This window comes from Ovis canadensis, chromosome 21 (assembly GCF_042477335.2).
Source record: "Ovis canadensis isolate MfBH-ARS-UI-01 breed Bighorn chromosome 21, ARS-UI_OviCan_v2, whole genome shotgun sequence".
NCBI lineage: Eukaryota > Metazoa > Chordata > Mammalia > Artiodactyla > Bovidae > Ovis > Ovis canadensis.
In genome coordinates this window covers 56,795,487-56,819,864 of record NC_091265.1, presented here as the reverse complement: position 1 = coordinate 56,819,864, position 24,378 = coordinate 56,795,487, and the positions used below count along the sequence as shown (strand labels likewise).

Below are 24,378 nucleotides of genomic sequence, written 5' to 3'. Positions count from 1 at the left end.
AGGTGGGCCCAGAGGTTGCCCTGCAGAGGAAGGTGGAGGCACAGGAGAATTTAGCAGGGGGATCAGTGAGGAGCGAAAACAGGAAGGGGTTGGGAGCAGGCCATGGAAAATTCATTGCCAGGAAAGAAAGGCCAGCATCTGGTTTGCATTAAGCTGAGAGAGCTTCGAAGCCCAGAGCCTGAGTGGGAGATATTGTTATCCATCCACAGGGCAGGCGGGGTGTGACTGCTAGTCAGGAACTGGCAGCTTCTCCCCGCAGGAACTCAGGGGCTAACAGGAAAGAAGAGGGAAAGCAAGGAAGAAGGCAACAGGAAACTCAGTCTCCACTGTGGCTGACATCTCATGAATGTTATCTTCTTCTTTTTCTTGGCTGCACCATACAGCATGCAGTATTTTAGTTCCCCCACCAGGGATTGAACCCCCACCCCCACCCCCGTAGTGGAAGCTTGATGTCTTAGCCACTGGACCACCAGGGAAGTTATCTGAATGTTATCTTATTTGATACTCACAACTTCACAGGGGAGAATTGTCCTCATTTTATAGCTATGAGAACTGAGTCCCAGAAAGGTTAAGTGACTTGCCCAAGGTCACACAGCCAGGGAATGGCAGAACTCCAGATTAGAATTCAGGCCAAATGAGATAAGATGGAACATTCACACCATCACACGGGTGGATTGAGGCTGACTGTGTGCCAGGCAAGAGGCCACTGAGGATTTAGTGATGAGTGCAGCCCAGCCTCTGCCCATGGGGTCACTCAGCTCGTGTGTGGGCGTCTGATGATGCTTTGGGACACTCGTTAGGACACCAGGCAGACCATGTAACTGAGGGCTCCAGTCCAGTGCCTGCAGAGGAAAAATCAATCCAGAGGGGAAGGCTTCCTGGAGGAGGGGATATGAGCAAAAGAAAGAAGTTTATCAGAGAGCAGTGTGATGGCGTGGAGGCTGCAGAGAAGGGGATACTGTGAGGATAGTGGGAAGGAGGGGCATACGGGCCATGTCTAGGCAATAGCAGCTGGCCTGGTGTGCCTTAGAGGGCGATGGTTCATTTCATAGTTGGGGAAACAGAGGCACCGTGAGGCTACAGTGCCCAAACGTCTGGCAGTGGTTGAATCCCACCTGTCTGACTCTAGGTCTGTCTTCCTCCTAACTGCTACATTGACTGGTCCCTTTTGTTGGTGGTTAAATCTGCCCACAATGCAGATGATACCACATTCATGGTAGAAAGCGAAGCAGAACTAAAGAGCCTCTTGATGAAAGTGGAAGAGGAGAGTGAAAAAGTTGGCTTAAAACTCAGCATTCAAAAAACGAAGAACATGGCATCATCCGGTCCCATCACTTCATGGCAAATAGACAGGGAAACAATGAAAACACTGGCAGACTTTATCTTGGGGGGTCCAAAATCACTGCAGATGGTGACTGCAGCCATGAAATGAAAAGACGCTTGCTCCTTGGAAGAAAAGCTATGACCAACCCAGACAGCATATTGAAAAACAGAGACATTACTTTGCTGACAAAGGTCCGTCTAGTCAAAGCTATGGTTTTTCCAATAGTCATGTATGGATGTGAGAGTTGGACTATAAAGAAAGCTGAGCATCAAACAACTGATGCTTTTGAACTGTGGTGTTGGAGAAGACTCTTGAGAGTGCCTTGGACTGCAAGGAGATCCAACCAGTCCATCCTAAAGGAGGTCAGTCCTGTATATTCATTGGAAGGACCGATGCTGAAGCTGAAACTCCAATACTTTCGCCACCTGATGCGAAGAACTGACTCACTGGAAAAGACCCTGATGCTGGGAAAGATTGAAGGCGGGAGGAGAAGGGGGTGACACAGGATAAGATGGTTGGATGGCATCACCGACTTGATGGACATGAGTTTGAACAAGCTTCAGGAGACAGTGAAGGACAGGGAGGTCTGGCATGCTGCAGTCCATGGGGTCACAAAAAGTTGGACACGACTGAGTGAATGAACTGAACTGAACTGAACTGAATGCAGTAATCCTGGGTTTGATCTCTGGGTTGGGAAGATCCCCTGGAGAAGGGAATGGCAACCCACTCCAGTATTCTCACCTGGAGTATCCCAGGGACTGAGGAGCCTGGTGGGCAACAGTCCACGGGGTCACAACTGAGTGACTAACACACAAAAGTTTTAAGGGGATATTGAGGGCAGGGACCACAGGGAGGCCGGGGTGGCAGTGGTGTTACATGAGGCCACAGAGCCAGCCAGTGACAGGGCCAGGGCTGGACAAGCTCTTTCCAACTTGCCAACCTGGGCAGGGAGGGGACAGACTGCCCTAACTATGGGCCTTGGAAAAGCCTGAGGCCTTGGGCACGCTAGAGCGAGGCTCCCGCCTCCCTTTGAGGTATCTCACCTTCCCTGGGGGGAGAGCCTGGCATCATCTGCTGCCCGCTGAGCCATGGGAGTTAATAATTACTGGGTTTAAGGAGATAGAGGCCTGTCGGAGAGGCGCCTCCCTCACAGGCCGCTGCTCCTCAGAGATAGCAAAGGTTAGTGTGAGCCTCAGCCTGGGGGTGGGGAGAAGGCTCTTGCCACCTCCCTGCCTGGCTGACTCCAGAGGGACCCTGGGTCTGGCCCTCCAGCCATGGACCCCGCAGAGAAGCCTGCTGAGTGCCCAGCCCGAGGAAAATGTCCTGTGTTCCTGGCAGTGAGCTCAGGGACTGTCCGCTATGCTCCATCAGGTCTGGGCCCTGCACTCGAGGGGAACTTAGGAGAGCAGCCTTCGGACACAGACAGGTGAGCTAGAGACCTGGGGAAGGGGGAGTCTCACCACTCAGCAGGGGCCTTGGGGGAGGGGGAGAGGCGGGGCTCCAGACCGGGGCTGCTGCTAAGCCGCTTCAGTTGTGTCTGACTCTTTGCGACACTATAGACTGTAGCCCGCCAGGCTCCTCTGTCCATGGGATTTTCCAGGCAAGAATACTGGAGTGGGTTGCCACACCCTCCTCCAGGGGATCTTCCCGACCTGACCGGGGAATAAACCCCCGTCTCTTACACTGGCAGCCGGGCTCTTTACCACTAGTGCCACCTGGGAAGCACAGAACTAGGAGGAATTTCAGGAGCCTTCTACAAGGTCAGCCACCAGGGAGGGCCCTGATTTGTCTCCTCCGACTTGGTGGTTGTACAGATGTAGCATCTGAGGCTCAGAGAGGGCAAGACACTCATCTTTGGTCACACAGTGAACGGAAGTCTAGATCCAGGGCCTAGGTCATCCGGGCTGGCAAGTCTCTCCCAGATGGGGTCTGTGGCCAGGGCTGCCAAGCTGGGGATGGCAGGGGTGAGAGGGGGCGTTTGGGGAAGGCGGTGACTTGGGGGTCAGAGGACATACCTTTTATTTTCCTTCTCCACTAGCTGCCAGGCATCTAATGGGCTCCCCTCATTGCCCGACAGCATGGAGCTGCTGCTTCCAGAGAGCCCTCTGGTTTTCGGGCTGTCTTTTCAGGAAATTGGCCTAAGAGGCCACAGCCCTTCCTTCCCTGGCTATGTGACATCCAGAAGGTTCCTTAACTTCTCTGAGCCCATGGTTTGCAACCGAGGAGCATTTGTGGGAGGAGCTAGTGAGGACTTGGGAGTCCTAAGCAGCTGCGTAGATCATGGGATATTTTTGGTTAGTAATTAGGGTGGTGACAGTGACTCCTCACTTGTCCTTCAAAACCTCGCTCAAGGGTCTCCCCGGCTGAAGACTCTTCCCCTGGGGCTGCAGCCCTGGGCTGACACCCCTTCCACCCGTTATCTCCCACCAGTCTGGGTTACCAGGACTCGGACCAGGTCTTATCTCCTGCTGGGGCTTGTGAAGACTTGGAGGGTAAGCTCCCTGTCCTGAGCTCCTTTTGTGTCATTCTTCCCGCTCCCCCAAAGAGTGAGCAGAGCAAGGTCCAGGAAGACAGCAGTTGCTCGACTTATTTGGTGAAGGATTTGTCAACAAACATAATGACAACTGCTTTGGGCGAGACCCTGGGCTGGACTGCAGTGGGTGGAGAAACACAGACCCAAGGAGGTCGCTGCCCTTGGGAAACCACAGTTGTGGAAACAAATGCCTTACAGAGTGAAGGAGAGAGATCTGGGCAGGATGAAAAGAAAGTCATGGAGGACTGCACAAGTCAGGTTCACTGCACGAGGTGCCAGGGGGCATGAGAGCAAGGCATCAAGTCTGGTTTGCCCTCCACTCACCAAGTCCTGTTCCTGTTCCTTCCTAGTCCTTCCCACCTAGGAAAGGAAGACTGCTCTCTCTCTCTCTCTCTCTCTCTCTCTTTTTTTTTTTTTTTCATTTTGGCCCAGCCAGACAACATGCAGGATCCTAGTTCCCTGACCAGGGATGGAACCCATGACCCCTGCAGTGGAAGTACAGCATCTTAACCACTGGTCCATCGTTCTCTATTTTGAAGTAAGACACTATCCACTTTGCAAGGTGTGCCCTGGGAGTGGAGGTCCCCCCTATCTATCTTGCCACAATCCTGGAGCCCCGGGAGAACAGAGCCTGTGTCTATGCAGCTTCCTTTTGGATCCCCGGCCCATGGTTTGTGTTCAGAAGGGGTGGCTGAACGCATTGTCGTCGTTCAGTCGCAAAGTAGTGTCCAACTCTGTGACTCTGTGAACTGCCGCACACCATTCTTCCCTGTCCCTCACTGTCTCCCGGCGTTTACTCAAACTCATGTCCGTGGAGTCAGTGATGCCATCCATCTCATCCTCTGTTGTGCCCTTCTCCTCTTGCCCTCAATCTATCTCAGCATCAGGGTCTTTTCCACTGAGTCCAATGAGTTGAATGCATGCATGAACAACATGTGTCCCCAGATGAAGACCCAACAAAACTCAAGCCTGCGGCCCCGGCCCCAGCTCCGGGTCTAAGGGTAGTGCCCCCAAGTTCTAGCAATAGGAAAGAGAAATAGGTCCTCCCAGTCTCCCAGGCCTCCTCTAGACAAGGAGGGTGGGAGCCACAGTCCCTGGCAGGAGAAGTGGGGTTATGCTCTCACTGAATCAGCCCCAGGCTGGAGTCGAGGCCGACGATCAGGGCTCCAGATAAGCGACAGACGGACAGAGGGGTTGAGGGACAGGACAGACCAGTGTTTAGGGAATTTGCAGCTGTTGGTCCTGACAGGTGTGTGTGTTGGGGGAGGGGTGGGTGGGTGCAAGTCCCCCAGAAAGTAGGTGGTGGGCAAAGGCAGGGGTGGGTAGAATCTGTTCAGAACAAGAAGGGAGGGCCCCTAGTTTGTGGGGGGGGTCGTGCAGAGGTGGTTGGGGACTTGGACCAAAGGTGAAGCCCCCCTCAGAAGAAGCACTCAATAGGAGGGAGAAAACTGGTTTTGGGGTGAGCCCCCTTTCTCACCAGGAAGGATGTTGCTGCAGAGCAGTAGCCCAGGGAAGGAGAGATGGCCAGAGCGCCAGGTGAGAGGGAGGGGGTGGGAGGGCGTCCTCTAAGAAACCAGGAGCTGAAAGCTTGGAGCCATGGTAGGTGCTTGAGCAAGGGTGGTCTTGCGAGGGTGCTGCGGGGCGCTGGACGGAGCGGAGTCAGTTGGGAGCATCCGAGAGCCGCGCGGGCCGCGGGGTGCTGTCAGTCCGGGGCGGGCAGCCCGAGCCGGGCTGGGCCGGGAGCGCGCGCGAGTTCTCCGCATCGGCCGCCAGAGGGGCGGGGCCGGGCACGTGTCCTCGGGCCACCCCTCGGCCACGTGACTGCCGAGGGCAGGGTCGCGGCGGGACCCGGGGCCGGGGCCGCGCAGACCCACAGGCAGCGGGCAGGACTGACAGGCGGCGGGGCAGCCCGGCGGGCCCCGGGCGGAGTCGGCGGCGGGCGGGGACTGCGCGCGGAGCTAGCGGGGAGATCGCCGCAGCGGCGCAGGGAACCGACGCCCGGCGGGCCCCCAGGCGCCGGGATGTGGAGCGGGTAGGTCCCCGCTGGGTTGGGCCGCGGCTGCCTCCGGGGATGGGACAGTGCGGGGGGGAGGCGTCCCTGCCGTGTGTGCACCCTGACCGGGAGGTGCTCTGCGCCCCATCCCTGCCCGCGACTGGGGATGGAAGGACACCCGGCCCAGAGCGATCAGGGGGTTTCTCTGCGGGGCAGGGAGTGTGAAGGGTGGGCTGCAGACCGTCCTGAAGTGACAGCATCAACTCCTCAGAGCTTGTCGGGAGCGCAAGTGAGATTGGGGGAAGGGTGTGGGCGGCGGAATGCACGCCGGAGGAAGCCTGGGAAAAGACCTAGGAAGGACGCCCCCCTCAGGCTGGGTGAACCCTTGAAACAGTGCATTTGGGAAGCGGGGGACTGAGTCTGTGTTAAGTTGGCTTGCAAGCTGGTGAACCTCCGTCTGGGGCTCCTAGAGCGTGCTGGGCTCAGAGGTGTGGGGTGGGACCTGCCTGCAGGCTGGCAGCCCGCAGCACGGACTCTGGGCCTTAGGCAGTGGCTCTGGTACCCATATCTGTTCACTGATGCTTAAGGGTCCCTGGGTGACCTGATGTGGGATCCCTTCCCTGTATGTGCAGAAAGGCTGCTGTCTTCTCACCATGTGGGGTAAACACTTCTTCTTCCTCATGAGCCTGGAGAGACAGGGTCCTGGCCGAGATGTGGCCAGAGAGGGGTGGGGGTGGGTGGGCGGTATTCCTGGGTGGAACCAGCCAGATGGGTGGTCCCAGGACAGGGCTTCTCCTAGCTGCAGCTGGGGAGTGAGGGAAGCCCCAGAGGAGAGGCTGGCAGGCTGGGAGTTTGATGCAGGCCGGATCCACTTTACTCCATGGCACCTAGCAAAGCTGAAGCTGAGATGCTAGGGGAGGAATGGGGGACGGGGGTAGTCATTTCCAGCAAGGGGCTCCGAGAGAATGGGCTCCGAGTAGGGGTGAGGTGTCGAGAGGCGTGAGAACCCTTAAAGGGAGAGAATTAGGCAGAGCGTGGATTCTTTTGGAATTGTGCCTGGGGGAAGGAGACTGAGTTTAGGGAGAAGGAGGCTGAGGTGGGCTGGTGACAGCTGGAGAGGTTAGAGTGATCCTGCCGGGGTTTAACCGTGTTTGAAGAGCTTGGGTGGAGGGAGCTCATGACCCCTTGCGTTGGGTACACCCAGGCACACACACAGCCACCAAGTCGTTGTGTGATCCTGAGCATATGGCCTCACTTCTCTGAGCCTCTAGGTTGTGTGGTGGGACTAATCCAGGTGTGTGTCCTTTCCCGCAGGCATCCAGGCTGGGCCTGCCAAACAAGTCTGGGACCTCTCAGTAGATGGATGCCCATTTTAAAGACAGAATCAGAGTCCCAGGACCCTCTGGATGGACCAGGCTTTTCCAGCTGATCCTCACTTGATGCTCAGTGTGGCTCACTTGGATTCCCCAGGGCTTAGCTGGGAGCAGAGCACATACTGGATGATTCATAAATGAAGACGGAAAGCATGAGACAGAATGAGGCATTTGGGGATCAGGAGGCAGAGTTTGGGTGTCACCGTGAGCACTGCCTTCTCATGGACCCTTCACTCAGGCATTGGAGGCAAGGACTGAAGGATCAGGAGCCAAGCTACCAGCACCCACTGGGGGCCTGCTGTCCTGGGAGATCACAGACCCCGGCAGCAGTGGGGAGGGGTACTGCTCGGGCCATGCTTGCCTGGGTAACTGATAGGGATGCTGTGACAATTCTGGGCAAGTACCTGGGATCCTTCCTCCTAGACTAGGGGGGTGGTGAGGAGTTGATGACACTGACTAAGCCACTGATGTCTCTGGGGCTTGGTTCCCCCAATCTTGAAGATAACTGAGATGCATGTCTTGGGTGACTGCTCTGTTAATGGCCAGGTCATGGTGCCAGTTCACCGTCTTGGCCCTGGACCCAGGACTGCTCCCTCAGGGTGGGTGGCAGTGACAGGACTTTACAGGAGCTCGAGTGGACCCTCTTCCTGAGGACTCCTTGAGTGTGGGCCCTAAACTCAGAACTCAGAGGTGGCTCCCCTGAAACAGCTGCTGTCCCCCTCCCCCACAGAGTCCCATGCCCATAGTCTTGGATGCCTAGCCAGCTCCGAGGTGGTGGGGTGAGGATGGTGACTGGGGCACTTCTGCTGCTAACACAGCGCTAGGCACTTGAGACTTGGTCATCAGAGGCCAGAGTTCAGGTTCTGGGCTAGTTTCCTGCCACTAAGTGGCCACATGGGTGTAGCCCCTCAGTTTCCCCATCTGCCAGATGAGGGTAATCATACCCATCCCTGGGGGAGGACAGGCTCTGATGCACTGCCCAGGGATGAGAGAGACCACCCCAGCCTCCCAGGGATGGAGGACCGTGTCTTTGCTGCAGGCCTACAGATGGGCTGTGTGATCTTGGGAAAGTCACCTAACTGCTCTGGGGCTTGGCTGCCCTAAGGGGATTGGATCTGTGAGGTTCTGCTTTAAGGTGTCACAGGGAGCTCTGGGCTCTGAAGTGGCATCAGGGGATCCAGGAGTAAGCCTGGATGGCCTAGGGGATCCAGGGTCGAGAACAGGTGGAAAGGGTACAACCGTCTCTGTCACCTCCTTCTGGAAGCCCTCCATGATTTACCTACCTCCACCTTCAACAGGTGGAGATAGCTTTCCTGCCATTAATCAGCCCACACTGGTCCGTGGGGCTCAGACCCTCAAGAGAGTCCTGCTTGTCCTAGACTGTCCTCACATCTGCAAGGGATTTGTGCCCAACAGGGTGGGGGAAGGGAAGCAAAATGAATTCAGCTGTGATGAGACGGGGGTGTGGTGATGTTGTTGCCAGAACCTGTGCCGATTGCATGAGGGCAGGCTGGTGGCGTGCCCAGCACACAATAGGCGCTCTTATATATGCGTCGCGTCTTTGAGGTCTTGGGGTATCCGTTTCTTCTAGGACCAGACAGGCAAGTGTGCGGCACGTGCTCTGTGCCCTGCTCTGCCCCAGTCGTTGAGGGAGCCCTCCATCCTCTCAGTCCTTTGCCGGCTCCCAGTGGAGACATCCAGGCTGGGCTGGGCGGGCAGTCCTAGAGCTGTGGCTGGGAGAGGCTTGGCCTGGCCCACCTGCCTCAGGTGTTCTGAGCTCCCTGCTGACCATCCCGAAGCTGTCCCTGCCCTCCTCCTCCTCCTCCCTGCTCCCTGCCAAGTACACACCTGCCTCCCCCTTCCCAGAGTGGTGCTGGCCCACCCCCTCCTACCCCAGGGTCCCTCTTGCCTCAGCTCTCTGCCTTCCTCTGTCCCATCTATGACACTTCTCACTTCTTTTGCAGCCCTCCCGTCCTGGCCCTCAGCTCCTCTGCCACTCATCCCCTCACCCAGGCTCAGGGCTGCAGCTGCTTCCTCTGCGCTGGTGCCGCCCCTCAGCCACCACTTCCCAAATGCCTCAGCTCCCCCCTTTCCTTCCCTGAAAGACCCCCTCCCAGTTCCTCTTTCCCGTCCTGGGCACCCCTGTTGTCATTCACCTCCTCCTTGGTGTTTAATTATATTAATTACTGTTAATTTTTTTGTCCCCCTCTCCAGCCCCTGGGCCTCCACTGATCTCCTCCCCACTGCCCAGAAGTCTTTCATCTCTGAGTGTCCCCTTTGCGTGTCCCCGCCTAGCCTGCAGCCTGCCTGGCTAGAACAGCAGCCTTGGGTGGAACCCCCCCACCACTACCACCATCTCCAGCACCACTCAGGCACTGGCTCCAACTTCCTCAAAACCTGACTGCATCCCGCCTCACTTCTCCGAAACCACCATTCATCCCCTTTCCTCCCGTCCTGACTCTTCTGGGTGACAGTTCACATGACTCACTGGTGCCTGGGCTCTGGGTTCAGTACCCCCGTTGCCGCTTCCTTGCTGTGTGTGTCCAGCCAGCTCACCGTCCCTCTCTGAGCCTCGGGTACCTCGTCGTTCACCCGAACTGGGGAGAGCCTCTCGCCGTGGCAGCATCGTAAGTTCACACATGGAGACACAGAATAGTGGGCTGGCATGGACGTGAGCAGGAGCTTGGGAATCTGATCTGGGTCTGGAGCTGAAGACTTGGCCAACACATGAGACCTTTCCTGGGACCCCCTGGGCCCCTGGACGGGAGTCCCTTGGCTGTCAGCCTTAGTGTCCTCAGAGCAGGGTTCCTAACTGGGCCACTCTTCCCTGGGTCGGGATTCCTGCAGACCAGAGATGCTGCAGCCACGCTGGATCCTGGGCTTGGGGGTCCCAGACAGAAGGCAAGGGTCCCAACTCTCTCCCTCCCCTGGTTTTCAGCGCTTCCCTCGCTGACTCCTCCCCTGCTTGTTTAAATGAACCCACTGTGCCCTGTTAGTTTTTAACTCACAGAGGTGACCTGGGCACTGGTGGGCAGAGAGAGGGAGGGCAGAAGGACCGCATGGCGGGCCGGCCCGGTGGGGCTTGCTGGGTGACTGGGACCATAGCCTCTAGGGTTGCTCCTCATGTGGCCATTTTTTTTTTCTGGTTGGGGATGAAAGCCCTGCTGGCCCCCTAGGGGTGGCCTGGGGGCTGAGGATTGCAGTTACTGCTCCCCCTTCCCGCCTCTATTGCCTGTACGCTTCCTGGGGAAGTGACCCAGCGGGGCCTTTCCTGTATGAACTCCCTGGTCTCTAGCTGCGGAGCTGGCATGGGGATGGGGGATGTTGGCTGCCCCTACCTACCCCGACCTTGACTCATTATCTCCCTTCCCAGTGGCCCTTGCGGCGTGTCCTGGACACTGAATTCTGTTTCTGCAGGAATGGGGGCTGAGAAGGTTTGAGAAGGCCGTGGGCCTGGACTGGGGGCAGAGAGGCGGGGCAGACGGACTGAAGTGGTAACCTGTGCTGTCCAAGGAGTGAGCTCCCCACCCCAACAGGGGCTCGCACCTGAGCTTTTGGCCTTCCCGTGCCGAAGTGTATGGATGATAGCGGATTCTGGCTTGGGTAGACCTGAGGGGTTTGGGGTCCCTCCTTCATCTGAACTTTGAGTCACAGGAGCTGGCCCCCGGCCCCAAGTGTGAGGGGGAGGGTCTGCAGACTCCAGTGCAGAGTGGACCCCTCTCCCCTGCTGCTCCTGCACCCCTGGCCCAGGCGCAGGGAAGTTGGTGGCCATGGCGTGGTCCTGCTATCCCCACGCTTTCTGCCATGAGGATTTGCTCGTGGGCTTTTCCACTGGGGAGAGTGGGGTGGGTATCACAGATGCTCTGTCTCAGGCCTCCCTGAGACACTTTCCTCTGGCTGCAAAATAAGGGTCCATCCCCCCAGCAGCAGGGCAAGTGAACTCTTTAGGAAAATGCTGGGGGAGGGGGGCTTCTGGACACATCCCCAGCCCGTGGCCGGAGACCCAGACCACACTGGTGGATGAAGTTCAGGCCTCGTGGGAGAGGCTAGCGGCCTGTGTCCCCTCAATCTCCATTGTGCGTTCTCAGTTCTTTCTGATTCTGTGACCCCGTAGGTTATAGCCCACCAGGCTCCTCTGATTTCCCAGGCAAGAATACTGGAGTGGGTTGCCATTTCCTTCTCTTTGTCCCCCAGGCAGGGGGTATGGGTGTGGCAGGGTGATCCTTGCTGTGGGGCTAGGTGTCTTGAGACCTGAGATCATGCCCTGTGCCCTGTGCTGTCCCTACAAGTCACCCCCTGCCCTTGGCCTATCGTTCTTGCTCATTCTAGTGTAGTGGGCAGCCCTGAGGTGGGGTCCCCAGGCAAGCCTGAGTGATTATGGCCATCCTCTCAACCGAGGAAGTGGGGCTGGGCCCCAGGTCTCCAGGCTCCCCGCCACGGGTGCATCCTCAGGGTCTGGGGTTCCAGGTGCAGGACACAGCCTGGGCAGAGATGGTGAGGGCAGTGGGGTGCCTGACAAACGTGGGTGCAGACAGCCCCACTGTTTCCCTGGGAACATGGCCAGTGACTTCCTCACTAGATTCTCGGTGAGCCCCCTGCAGGTTTTATCCCCATCCCACAGGCAAGGAAGCAGGTTGAAAGAATTTCAGTGACTTTCCCAGGGGCTCGTGTGGACCCCAGGTCAGAGCCTGGCGTGGACCCGGCCATGCCCAACCACCCTATGCGCTCAGCCACAGCTCCCCAAGTCCTGGATTCCCTTCTGGGAGGTAGTTTGGGCTAAAAATGAGTCAGCTGTCTCTGTCACAGCCAAGGTGGAGTCTCCTGGCTGCCTGGGGGCCCAGTGGCCCTTGATCCCTGAGCAGATACATGTTTGTGCCGCCCACTCCCCACCCTCCTGTCCGCTGTGGCTGGATAGCTTTGGGCCTGGGCTGAAGACCTAGCTGTCTGTCCCACGGTGCCCCCGACTAGCTGTGTGACCCTGGGTAAGTCCCATCATCTCTCTGAGCATCTGTCCCACAGCTATAGAATGGGGACAATACAACGAATGCTATCAAGAGTTTTAAATGAGATAACATGGGCAGAGCACCCCTTGATAAGCCCCCTGGGTGCAGCTCCCAGCCTGGGGCCTCCATAGCACTGCCACAGCCCATTTAAGCTTCCTGGACCCCCTTGCCAATGAGGACCCCCCACACACACACACACAAGGGTACTAGGAGAGACCCCATCTGGCATAAACACTGTTGGTGGAGTGGTGGGTGTGCATCCCCACTTTATTCATCAAAGCCCCCTGTCCCTGGAAGGCAGGACCCAGAGCCGGGAACCTTGGGGCCAGTTCCAGCATATGGCAGGCCAGCCTGGGCAGCTGGAGGAGGCCATGTGGAGGGATGGGAACGGGCTCATTGCTAGGGTCCCTGGGTGCCTGGTGTTCCTAAGGGGAAACTGAGGCTTGGGGGCTGCCTAGTAATTGTCCCAGGGTCCAGGAGACAGACCCCAGCCTTGCCTTACTTCTCTGCAGTCCTGAGTTTTTATGACCCTGGGCCTTCCTCTCTCCTGTGTGGGCCCCTCTTGGCCTCCTTCCCCTGCACTTCCCCACTGCTATCAGCAGCCCAGCCCCCCACCCTCAGCCAGAAGCTGCTGGCTCAGGCACCGCCAGCTTGTGCTGAGTGAGCAAGTCCAGAGGTGCTGTCTTGGCACAAACCGCCACTGTCGGGGCCTCTCCTTCCCTTCGTCCTCAGGGTCTGCTGCGAAGGGGCAGTGTGGAAGGGAGGGGAGGGGGGCTGCAGGGGTCAGAGGCTGGTGGCCTCCACCTCCCACTGCCTCTAAGGTCTTCAGCTTCAGGGAGAGGAGGGTCCTGAGGGTGGCGGTGGGGGAGAGCAGAGGGAGGGGGCTGTTTGCCTGAGGTCACAAGGCAGACCAAGCGGAGAGCTGGGAGTGCCCTCTACACCGTCCAGAAGGCAGGAAGTGGGGCTGCCGTTCCCAAGCCATTTGCACAATCTTCCTGTCTTGGCCCTGCCTGCCCTGGCTGGGTCCTTCGTCTGTGGTCCACTCTAAATGGGACTGAATCTGCATAAAATTTGTATGAGTGCTAGCAATGAAGGCAGTTCCCACTTAAAGGTCTCGTGTGCTGGGCGGATCCATTCAGAGTGTCCCTTGGAGACTCAAGGAGATCCAGCCAGTCCATCCTGAAGGAAATCAGTCCTGAATATTCATTGGAAGGACTGATGCTGAAGCTGAAACTCCAATACTTTGGCCACCTGATGCGAAGAACTGACTCCTTGGAAAAGCCCCTGATGCTGGGAAAGATTGAAGGCAGGAGGAGAAGGGGACGACAGAGGATGAGGTGGTTGGATGGCATCACCGACTCAATGGGCATGAGTTTGAGCAAGCTCTGAGAGTTGGTGATGGACAGGGAAGCCTGGCGTTCTGTCGTCCACGGGGTCTCAAAGAGTCAGACACGACTGAGCGACTGAACTGAACTGATCCATTCAGTGCCCTTGAGGTAGGGCCACTGGGATTGTCCCAGTTTTGTAGGAGAAGCTCAGGCTGTCAACATGGATGCATTTATAGTTGTCTGCTGGGCAAACGAGTACTTGCTGTGTGCTGAGCGCTTATGTAGTCTTGGGCTGGAGGGGGTGGTTGATAAAGGTGAATAAGTCCTGTCCTTGTCCCTAGGAGACCCTATGCCTTGTCATTCTGCCCTTGTGACCACCCCAATGATGGCCCATTTTACAGATGGGGAGACTGAGGCCCAGGGTTGCAGGTGCATTGCCCACGGCTGGTCCCTGGACTCAGTTCTCCAGGCCTCAGGACCCAACCCTGTATCTGCTCTTTGCCTTGTAGCCAGCCTCACCCGGACGAGGGCCACCCGCCGCCCCTTGAAGCTGTCCCAGTCCCCTGGAAGAGCGTGGGCCCCTACAAAAGCCACAGGGAGTCCCTGGGAGGCCTACCGGAGACCCCTGCAGGGGAGGAGGCCCAAGGTGAGGAGGGCCCTGCAGCCACCCAGCTGGACGTGTCGCGCCTGCGCAGCTCTTCCATGGAGATCCGAGAGAAGGGCTCGGAGTTCCTGAAGGAGGAGCTGCACAAAGCCCAGAAGGTGGGCACTGAGGGCGGGGCGAGATGTGAGGTGGGAATGGGGTGGGGCAAACAAGGGGGGTGGGCTGGGGTGCGGTGGGGTGGGGGGAGACAAGGGTCCGGCCTGGGAGCCGCAGGCTCTCACCCAACACCCAGAGATGTCACCCTCCTGTCCAGGCCGCCTGCATGCCAGGCCTGTGCTGAGTGTGAGGGAGGGCAGTGCCTGTGACTTTTAAATGACGTCCCTGAAAACTGGTCCCAAGCTTTAACAAACTGACAGCTGGGGTTCAAAGAGGAAGCAAGCTCGGGCCCCTAGGCCTGTGTGAGATGCCCCCCAGGCACGGCGCCTCGTTTCCCCAGGAGCTGAAACTCAAGGATGAGGAGTGTGAGCGGCTGTCCAAGGTGCGGGAACAGCTGGAGCAGGAGCTGGAGGAGCTGACAGCCAGTCTGTTTGAGGTGCGGGCCCAGGGCCCAGTGGGGAGTGGGTCTGCTGGGCATCCATCGCACCCCCCAACTCACGCAGAGCCTGCCCTCTTCCCAGGAAGCCCACAGGATGGTGCGAGACGCCAACATGAAGCAGGCAGCGTCAGAAAAGCAGCTGAAGGAGGCCCGGGGCAAGGTGAGGCCCTCCTCAGCCCGGACCTCCTGCCCACCTTCCCAGCCCTGCATGCGCTGGCCTTTGAGACCTAATCGGACCCTGGCGTGACCTGGGGGGCCAGCAGGGATGGGCCAGCAGAGGCCCAGCAGGGAGAGGCAGAGGTCTGAGACAATCCTGCTAAAATGTGCCAACTGGTATGGGAGCCCAGCGATCCGGGCCTCTAGTTGAGCTTCCAGTGGATCATGGAGACCTTCTCAGGGGCTGGGAAGATCCTGTTAGCCCGTAATTTCTTTTCCCCCCTCCCATACCCCCTTTACACAGCAGCAACATCAGCAACATCAGTCTGGCTGTTTGAGCCTGGACAAGTAGCTTTATCCCTTGGAACCTGTTTGCCCATCTGCAAAAGTGTAAGGGCCAGGCTTGTTTCTGACTCCTGGGGACCCATCAGTGGGAGGCCCAGCTGACTCCCAGACGTGTGCACCTCAAGAGTCCTGGTTTTGAGGATGACCTTCGCCAGACTGTATCTCCTCTTTGAGCCTCAGTTTCCCCATCGGTGGTGGCCCCGATGGTAAAGAATCTGCTTGCAACGCAGGAGACCTGGGTTCAGTCCCTGGGTCGGGAAGATGCCCTGGAGAAGGAAATGGCAACCCGCTCCAGTATTCTTTCCTGGAGAATTTCATAGACAGGGGAGCCTGGCGGGCTACAGTCCTTGGGGACGTGAAGAATCAGATACGACTGTGCAACTAACACTTTCACTTTACTTTCCCTGTCTGTAAAATGGGTATCTCAGCCCCTACCTCAGAGGCTGTTCCAAGGGTCACGGGTGGGGTTAGGTGCTGGTCACAGTTCTGAGCTGGGGTATTGCAGCCGGGATGGTGTCAGCCTTGAGCTAACATTATGGCCGTCTCATCCTGGCCAGATTGACATGCTGCAGGCAGAGGTGACAGCCTTGAAGACACTGGTCATCACGTCCACACCAGCCTCTCCCAACCGTGAGCTCCACCCGCAGCTGCTCAGCCCCACCAAGGCTGGACCTCGCAAGGGCCACTTGCGCCATAAGAGCACCAGCAGCGCCCTCTGCCCCGCGGTGTGCCCCGTTGCGGGGCACATCCTCACCCCGGACAAGGAGGGCAAAGAGGTGAGGGTCATCGGGCGGGCAGTGGGTGCGGTAAAGGGGGCCAGCGCCCCCTGTCAGGCAGACAGCAGTGCCCAGTGGGGACCCGCCTGCCCCCCACCGTGGGACCAGGAGCCTGTCCTGCCCGCTCTGGGCTTCTGTGTCCTCTGGTCATGAGGGCCGAGTGAGTTCCTTGTGGTATGAGGTGTCTGACCCTCAGGAGGGCACAGGGGGTCCCTGTCCAGGCGGGACAGTGGCTGTGATGTCCTTGGTTGTGGGTCTTGGGCACCTTAGTCTCCTCGCATAAATGCAGATTCCTGGGGCCACAGGAGCTCAGCTCCGGGCTGCACCCAGCAAACGCCCTGCATACCCACGAGGACGGTAGTGGGATTCGGGTTCCTGGGGTCTCTGAAGCCCAGGTGGCCCCAGCTCTGTCCTGCCCCAGGCCTCTGGAGAGGAGGCCCAGGCCAAGCCTCTCCACCCACTTCTGAGCTCTCAGCTGCTGACTGGCCTCTAACGTCTCCTTCCTCTGTCTTTCTCTGTGCATCTGTCTGTCTGTCCGTCTTGCTGGCCCAGCCGGGGCTGCCTCCCCTCCTCTCCCTGCTCCTCTGCGTGGTCCCCAGCAAGGCGGCTCACCTCACCTACGAGCCGGCCTGGCAGCTCCCGCCTGGGGAGCTGCCCGTGGGCCTCACCTCTGCTACTTCCCTCTCCTTTTCCCGACAGGTAATGGCTCTGGAGAGGGGCCGGCCCCCTCCCCAGCCCCTCCCCACCCCCTCCCAGTGTCTCACTCTGCATGTGCCCCGGGGCAGCCGGCAAGTTGTGCATGTTCCGTCTGTGTGCACACACCTGTGTGTGCCGTGGGTCCCAGCTGGTCCCCACGTATACTGGTGGGTACCTGCAGGGTCACGAATCTTCAACTGTCCCTCCTCAAGGAGGCAGCGAGGGTCTTCAGGGTGAGACCCCAGAGTAAGAGAAAGTCGCTCAGTTGTGTCCGACTCTTTGCAACCCCATGCTATACAGTCCATGGAATTTTCCAGGCCAGAATCCCTGGAGTGGGTAGCCTTTCCCTTCTCCAGGGGGATCTTCCCAACCCAGGGATTGAACTCAGGTCTCCTGCAGTGCAGGTGGATTCTTTACCAGCTGAGCCACAAGGGAAGCGCAAGTCCCTGGGCCCACGTCTGGTTCTCTAGTGCCAGGAAACTAAAAACACACCCGGAAGTGAAACTTGGGAGTTCGATTCTCAATCCTGCAGTGCAAAGGGAAGGGAAGAGTTCCCTAGGACTTGGCTCCCCTGCATAGCCTCAGGCCCAGTGGGCCCTGAGCTTCATCCTCCCTGGCTTCCCACCTCCTTGGGCCCTGCCTGTCTCTGCCACGCTGGCCACCCACTCAGCGTCCTGACCCCCACCCGGCTCTCCCTGCCCCCACAGGTGGACACGACCCTGTTTGCAGAGTTCCAGGCCTGGAGGGAATCGCCTACCCTGGACAAGACCTCCCCGTTTCTGGAAAGGGTGTACCGGGAGGATGTGGGCCCCTGCCTGGACTTCACCATGCAGGAGGTGAGGTGGGCAGAGGGCGGCCTGCTGGAGGGCCCGGCCCCGTGGCTGGAGGCCAGCCCCTCACTGCTTCCTTCCGCCTCCCTGCTCCACCGCAGCTCTCGGCCCTAGTCCGGGCCGCCGTGGAGGACAACACGCTCACCATCGAGCCTGTGGCTTCGCAAACCCTGCCCACAGTGAAGGTGGCTGCTGTTGACTGTGGTCACACAAAGTAAGCTTAGTGCCCTGCACCCTTCCTGCCCCCTGGGAAAGGCCCGTGTAGCTTTGGGCTGCCATCAAGGGGGTGGCCGGGGAGGGCTGAACCTCAGGGCTGCCTGCTGGGTCCTGCGGGGGGACCCCAGGATGGGCAGGGCCACCTGACCAGAGAGGGACCGTGGCTGCCCCCACGTAAGGCGAGGAGGCATCTGTGGCCGAGATGCCGCCTCTAGTTCTGGAGCTGGGGTCTCCCCCTCCTGACTGGCCTGACCGGCTTCCCTCTCTACTCCCTCTCTCCCGCAGTGGGTTCCGGGCCCCGATTGACACGTAAGTGATGTCATTTGTCGACTCCACCTCCTGACAATGACCTAAGGGCCCTGGGATCTGGTCCTCCTTGCTTCTTAGCTGGCATTGGGCAGGGGCAACATCAGAGCTAAGCTGCCAGCATGGAGCGAGGGCAGGCGCTGGAGCCTGAGAGGGAGGCCCACAGTGGGAGCCTTGTCACAGAAGGGAACGCTTGAGCCAGGTTTTGAAGGATGAATAAGTTTGCCAAGCAGGGAAGCGAGCTTCCCTGATGACTCCAGAGGGTTAAAGAATCTGCCTGCAATGCAGGAGATGTGGGTTCAATCCCTGGGTCAGGAAGATCCCCAGGAGAAGGAGATGGTTACCCATCTCCAGTATTCTTGCCTGGAGAATTCTGTGGACTGAGGAGCCTGGCAGGCTACGATCCATGGGTTTGCAAAGAGTCAGATATGACTGAGCGCTAAGCATGTACGCATGCAAGCAGGGAAGGGCCTTTGAGACAGAGGTAACAGAATGAGTGAAGGTATGAGAAGCTGGAATATTAATGGAAAACACCATTGGGCAGATAGTCACAGAGTCGGGGCTCAGGCCATAGAGCGCATATGGGGCCAGTGTGTGAAGGGCCTCAAATGAGGTTTGGGCTTTAACCCACTAAAGCCAGCATTTCACAGATCATCAATTAACATTGCCTGAAAAGAGGATTCCCTGTTTGGATCCTGGAGGCAACCAAGGTTCTGCTAAGTCCTGCAGCCAAGGTTCTGCTAAGTCCTGCAGCCAAGGAGCCTATTTAACTAACCTCCCTTTACTTGGGATTCTCCATAACGGTTTCCTGGGCAGTAGGGAATGGTAGGGGGCTAGATGTGGGTTTGGGCAGTAGCCCTTGGCTGTCACATGGAGAAGAAGGGCAGAGATGAGGCAGAGAGCTGTTGGAATGAGTGAAGGCATCCAGGCCAAAGGTCCTACTGGCAGGACCTAGGACTTGGTGACCCAAGTGGAAGAGAGAGAAGACTCCTGCTTAGTTGGAGGAAGGGGAGACTGGGTCTCAGGGTTCCAAGAAAGAGGGGGGTGCGCATTTTTAGGGGCTGCAGAGGATGGAGCTTTGGTATACCTGGCCTGCAGTTGACTAACCCCTCCTGTCCAACAGGGGTGAGGTGGGGGGGTCAGAGATGGGGTCCAGCTTGGCTTAAAAGTCTCATCCAGGGACTTCTGGGATTGCCCCCCTCCTTGTCTGGGCTCCAGCCTCCTCGGGAAGCTGGGGCTTGGGGAGAGGATGCCAGCCTCCACTCTTGACGTGTCTGCCCGCCCTCTCCTTGTGCCTTCTCTGGCTGCTGCTGCTTCCCTGTGTGGTCTGGGTGGGCGAGCCCCAGCCATCCCCACAGCCCCCTCTGCTTCTTCACAGAACATGTGCCCTGAGTGGGCTGGCCTGCGCCTGTCGTCACCGAATCCGGCTTGGGGACTCTGAGAGCCACTACTACATCTCACCATCCTCCCGGGCCAGGGTGAGTCATCCAGTGGGAGAGTGACCTGGTTCCTTAGGGGCTCCCTGAGCTGGGCCTCTGAACCCCAGGCTGCACAACCTACAATCTACAGATCAGGGCACAGGCTCAGAGAGGTGCGGAGACTGACGGGCCACACAGCCAAGCCAGGTGTATTTGTTTGCTGCTGCTGTGTAACAAGTTACCATAAACTTAGTGGAGTATCTGTTTATTATCTCACAGACTCCCTGGGTCAGGAGTCCAGGCACAGCTTAGGGTCTCTGCTCAGGGTCTCACGGGTTGTAGGCAGTGTGTCAGCAGCTGCGTCCTTTCTAGAGATCCTGGCTTTCTTCTGAGTTCGTATGCTGTTGGCAAAAGTCAGTTCCTTGTGGTTGAAGGACTGAGGTAGCCATTTTCTTGCTTCTTGAAAAGTAATCATGGGCGTGATACCCATCACCTCTGTCATTCAATGTAACCTAATTAAGGGAGTGTGATTAGTATGATTAATCACTCTAGTGACACTAGAGTTTAGGTGAAAGTTCCATGCTCCTGACCCCTGGCTCTAGCCCCAGGCTTTGGAGAAAGAAGGTTCTGAGGCTTGTCTGACAGTCAGCCATGGGCACCGACAGGCCTCCAGGAATCCCAGCTTCTGCCCTCACCTGCCAGGTGACCCAGGATGAGGTCACTGAGCTGGGATGAGGGTGGGATTGGTGGACCCCAGATAGTGAGGAAGACTGGGAAGAACAAAAGTGTGGGAAACTCTGAAGGTTGGTGTAAAGGTGACACAGTGTGGAAGGCCCTCTTGGAGGAGCCATCTCCTTCCCTTGACCTTCTAGAGGTGCCTCCTGGGACTAAAGTAGGCTATTTGCCATCATCGGGCAGTGGGCCACTCAGCCTAGACCTCGGATCGCCCCATCCTGGATCCGGTCTCTTTCTGCTGCAGCCTTCACCCTCTGCATCTGTGTCCAGAGTCTTGTTCAGTGGCCGTGGGCTCCCTCTGTGCTTTTTTGGCCACACCCCGTGGCTTGCAGGATCTTAGTTCCCCAACCAGGGATGGAACCCAGGCCCCCTGCAGTGGAAGCACTGTCTTAACCACTGGACCATCGGGGAAATCCCCTCTTTGTTCTTTCTGATCCCAAACCAGGAGATCCATACCAGATGCTCCCAGGCCTACAAAATTACGTCTAGAATATCGGTTCTCCCAGGCCTGTGTGTCTGCTGTGTTGGCCAGAGCTGGAGTGGGAAAGGAGAAGGGTGTGAAGTTTTAGGATGTGGTCCCCACCCTGAGGAGACCAAGGAGTGTGGAATCCATAGGAAGAAGAGAGTTCTGTCTCCAAATCACGGCCCTGGGGAGAGAGGACCACTGCTCTCCTCCCCTCCCTACTCAGGGGTCCACTGGTGGGGCCCACTGGTCACTAGGGAACTCCATGGCCTGGGATTCAAGCTCCTGTGGCCCGCCCCACCCCATCCTGTGCAGCCCTCCCAGGCAGCACCTTGGCCACCCTGGGTTAAATCCCCTGACCTGGCCTCTCTCCCACCTCCCTGCCTTTGCCAGGGCCACCAACCCAGAGCACCGACTCTGTCCTCTTGGCAAGGGCTCTTGTGTGTCTGAGGGTCCAGCAGGAGCATCACCCCTCCCACAACTTTCTCCACTCCCCAGGTGGTGGGCCCCCCCCCACCCCGACTTGATGTCCCTCCCGCAAAGCACTGGATATTCAGTAGAGGCAGTTGTGAGCACAACTGCCAGCTGTCTTCCACCCTGTCTTCGGTTGGGTTCCCTAGAAGCAGAGCCCAAGATGGAGAGTGGGTGCAATTCTCAGGAGGTGAGGGAGGGAGGCAGAAGCGGGGACAGGCAAAGGTGAGGCCTCCGCTGGAGTCTGCCTTCATCGCTCTGCAGCCCAGAGTGGGTTCTACTCTGAGGCAAGGCCGTGGCCTTTTATATTCCACACACCAGTCATTGGCCCAGCTTTGTGAGGGTACTGGGGTGCAGGGGGGTATTAGCCAAAACTCTCAGCTGTGGGGAGGTGGAACCCCAGCCTGGGGGAGGGGGCCTGGGCAAGGCACCAACAGCACCCTCTCCAGGGTTTGAGTCTTTGTGACCAGGATCAGATCTGAGCCAGCCCAGGGTCCCCAGTGCCCCGCAGAGGGCCTGGCATGGAGCAGCCTTAGGCAAAGCTGGGGGTCTCAGGCCGGGATCCAGGGCAGCCAGGTGGGCAGCTTCTGATTCCTCATCTTTCCTGGCATCACGCATGGCACCTCCTAAGGACTAGATGCCCCGGGGCCTCCAGCATCCAGACCTAGCAAGCCCCTCAAGGGAGCCTGGATTCTTGGCAGCCTGCCGGGTTTCATCTTCCAGCTCAGCTGCTTCTTAGCTCCGTGGCCTCCGCAGTTGTTGTCGGGTCGTTCTCGCAGCCTCCACTCCCCCGATGTGTGGAATGGGAATGGTAGGCACGTCGGCCTCTTCGGATCTGCGCACTCGATTACACTATAGTTGCCGGCATCGTTTTTTATTAGGAGGAATAGTATTGCTCCTGTTAACTGTAACGTTAGAGCCCAGCGGTAATCTGACTCTGCCAGGACGTGGGACTTCCTAGTGTGGTCTCCGATCTCTCCTGGCTTTCGTGGCGGGCACCGAGAGGTTCACACCCTGTGCGTTCTGCCCATAGATCACGGCCGTGTGCAACTTCTTCACCTACATCCGCTACATCCAGCAAGGCCTGGTGCGGCAGGACGGTGAGCGCCCCCTAGTGGCCGATCGGGGTGGCGCCCGGGAGCGGCGGGGCGGGGCGGGGCGGGTCAGCCGTGGCCGGGGCCAACCCCAGCACTTTGCTGCCCTCCTCGGAGGGAGGAGTCAGCGAGAGGGGAAGGTTGTGAATTAACAAAGGGCTCCTCGGAGCGTCTGTTGCTACGCCCTATGGAGAGAGGAAGAGCGGAAGGAGCTTCCTGGGAGTTGCCTCACCAGGAAAACCAGTCGGAGGCCCCTGCATACCTGGATCCCGCTGCTTTGTCCTTTGCAGAAACCTCTCCCAACCCCCGGGGCCTGAACGAACACCATCCCTGTTACTGGCCTGGCTTCCGAGACCCTACACGGTGGGGCCTCCCCTGTGAATCAGCTCCCCGCCGCGTGGCCTCCAAGTGGCGGCTGAACACAGGCTCGCCCCACCTCCCTCTATAGTCCCTCCCCCACCCTTGTCCGACAAGTCCCCTGCCCACCCGTTGTGTCCCCTGCCCCCATTCTGCCAGGCCAGGGGATGGGCCCTGCTCAGGGTGGCTGGAGAGCATTTGCAGCCTGTCTGAGTGTGTGACAGTGTGTGCGTGCATGTCCGTGTCAGGCTATGAAAGTGACCGTTGTCACCTTCAAGCCTCCCAGGTGTTCAGCACTCAACAGTTTGCAGGACCTCAGAGAAGAGCCTCTAAGAGGTCCGACCACTCACAGAGGTCATCTGTCCGGAAGGACTGGGGAGTCCTAGGGGTGCCTGCCAGCTGCTATACCCAAAACCATGGGGAAGGGTCAGGCCATCTGCCTGAGGTGACCCTGGGGGTCACTGAGCTGTTCACCTTCTCTCTTTACCTACAGCGGAGCCCATGTTCTGGGAGATCACGAGGCTGCGGAAGGAGATGTCACTGGCCAAGCTCGGCTTCTTCCCCCACGAGGCCTAGGGCATGGCCCAGGCCGGGAGGGCGGCTCTGAGCTGGAGATAACACCCGCCCCAAGATAGACTGACAGACGGGGTCCTGGAGCCAGCCCTGAGCCAGGAGCTGAATGGAGGAACAAATGGCCAGGCCTCGGAGGCAGCACTGAGCCAGCACCAAATGTCCAGCCCTGGACAGGACCTCAGGAGGTGACCTCCTCTCCTCCTCAGTAGTACTACAGCCACCAGGAGACTTTCAAGAAAGCACCAAAGACCAAGGAGCTGGGAGCCGTTACAAAGGGGCTCAGCCCTTGGCAGGGGACCCCTGCGGCAGCCAGCACCCCCTTGCTATCCCAGGAGCTGTTGCCTGCTGGTGCCTCGCTGGTCCCATCTCCAGGGTCTCTTCCTCACCCTTCCAGTTCGCAAGCCCTGGGCACCAGCACCCCCTAGTGGCCATGCTTCACCCCATTCCCAGATGGCCTCCCCACCGAAGGCCTAGTGGACCTGCCATCCCAGGTGCCCACAGGGCAGCAGAGTTAGGAGGGGCGGGCAGGGCTTCCCCGGCTGTCTTCCACTCCATCCTGTATCTGCCTGAGATGGATCGGGGCCCTCGTCCCCCTCCCTCCCTGCCGGCCGAGCCCTGTGCTGCAGGGAGCCCTGCCTCCACCCCTGCTGGGAGGATGGGGGCACTGTCTTCCCAGAGTCAAACACAAATGGGCCACAGGACACCCAGGCCTGTTTTCAGCTGTGCCTGGCCATTCAGACAACAGGGGCTGAGATCGCCCAGCCCTGCACGCAAGCCTGGGGTGGGGCGGGCAGGACCCGGGCCCCTCCTCACCCCACACGGTGCCGGGGAGCCAACCTGGACACATCCCTCACCATGTCCGATTTCCTCCTCTGAATGGAATGTAGCACGATCTATTTAATAAAGGATGGCTTTGTTGGTAGAGGCTGGGCAGCCACGCGCCTTCACTCCTGCGCCCTGGGGCTTGGGCCAAGCCTTGGGCATCTGAAGGAATGAAACAAAATCCTTTCCTTGCCCGCCCTCGTGCTTGGGATTAAACCCAAATCCTGAAGGGATTGCTGCAGGCAGCATCCCCGAAGTCCTCCCCAGTGTTCCGTGGGCCCGTGGGTTATTGGGGGTGGGGAAGGTGAGCCCAGCTCCCCCTCCCTGTGAGGAGGGGTCTGCTGTCAGGAGAACAGGGGAATCTGTC

The 24,378-nt window shown here is 58.5% G+C and overlaps 1 protein-coding gene across 6 annotated transcripts; it reads left to right on the top strand.

Annotated features, from left to right (window-relative positions):
• The first annotated feature begins 2,387 nt into the window (after window positions 1–2,387).
• On the top strand, window positions 2,388–24,111 carry RAB3IL1 (RAB3A interacting protein like 1). 6 transcript variants are annotated; one of them, XM_069565945.1, is made up of 11 exons: window positions 2,388–2,750; window positions 14,064–14,316; window positions 14,655–14,750; window positions 14,836–14,913; window positions 15,812–16,030; window positions 17,434–17,562; window positions 17,658–17,770; window positions 18,058–18,081; window positions 19,457–19,556; window positions 22,199–22,265; window positions 23,110–24,111. In XM_069565945.1, the coding sequence occupies exons 1-11, from the start codon at window positions 2,599–2,601 to the stop codon at window positions 23,190–23,192; spliced, it is 1,314 nt and encodes a 437-aa protein (XP_069422046.1). In that variant the 5' UTR covers window positions 2,388–2,598; the 3' UTR covers window positions 23,193–24,111. The 6 variants fall into 6 exon arrangements, with proteins under 6 accessions (XP_069422046.1, XP_069422047.1, XP_069422050.1 ...); XM_069565950.1 differs by lacking the exon at window positions 2,388–2,750 and adding an exon at window positions 5,680–5,889; XM_069565946.1 differs by lacking the exon at window positions 18,058–18,081.
• The last annotated feature ends 267 nt before the right edge of the window (window positions 24,112–24,378 follow it).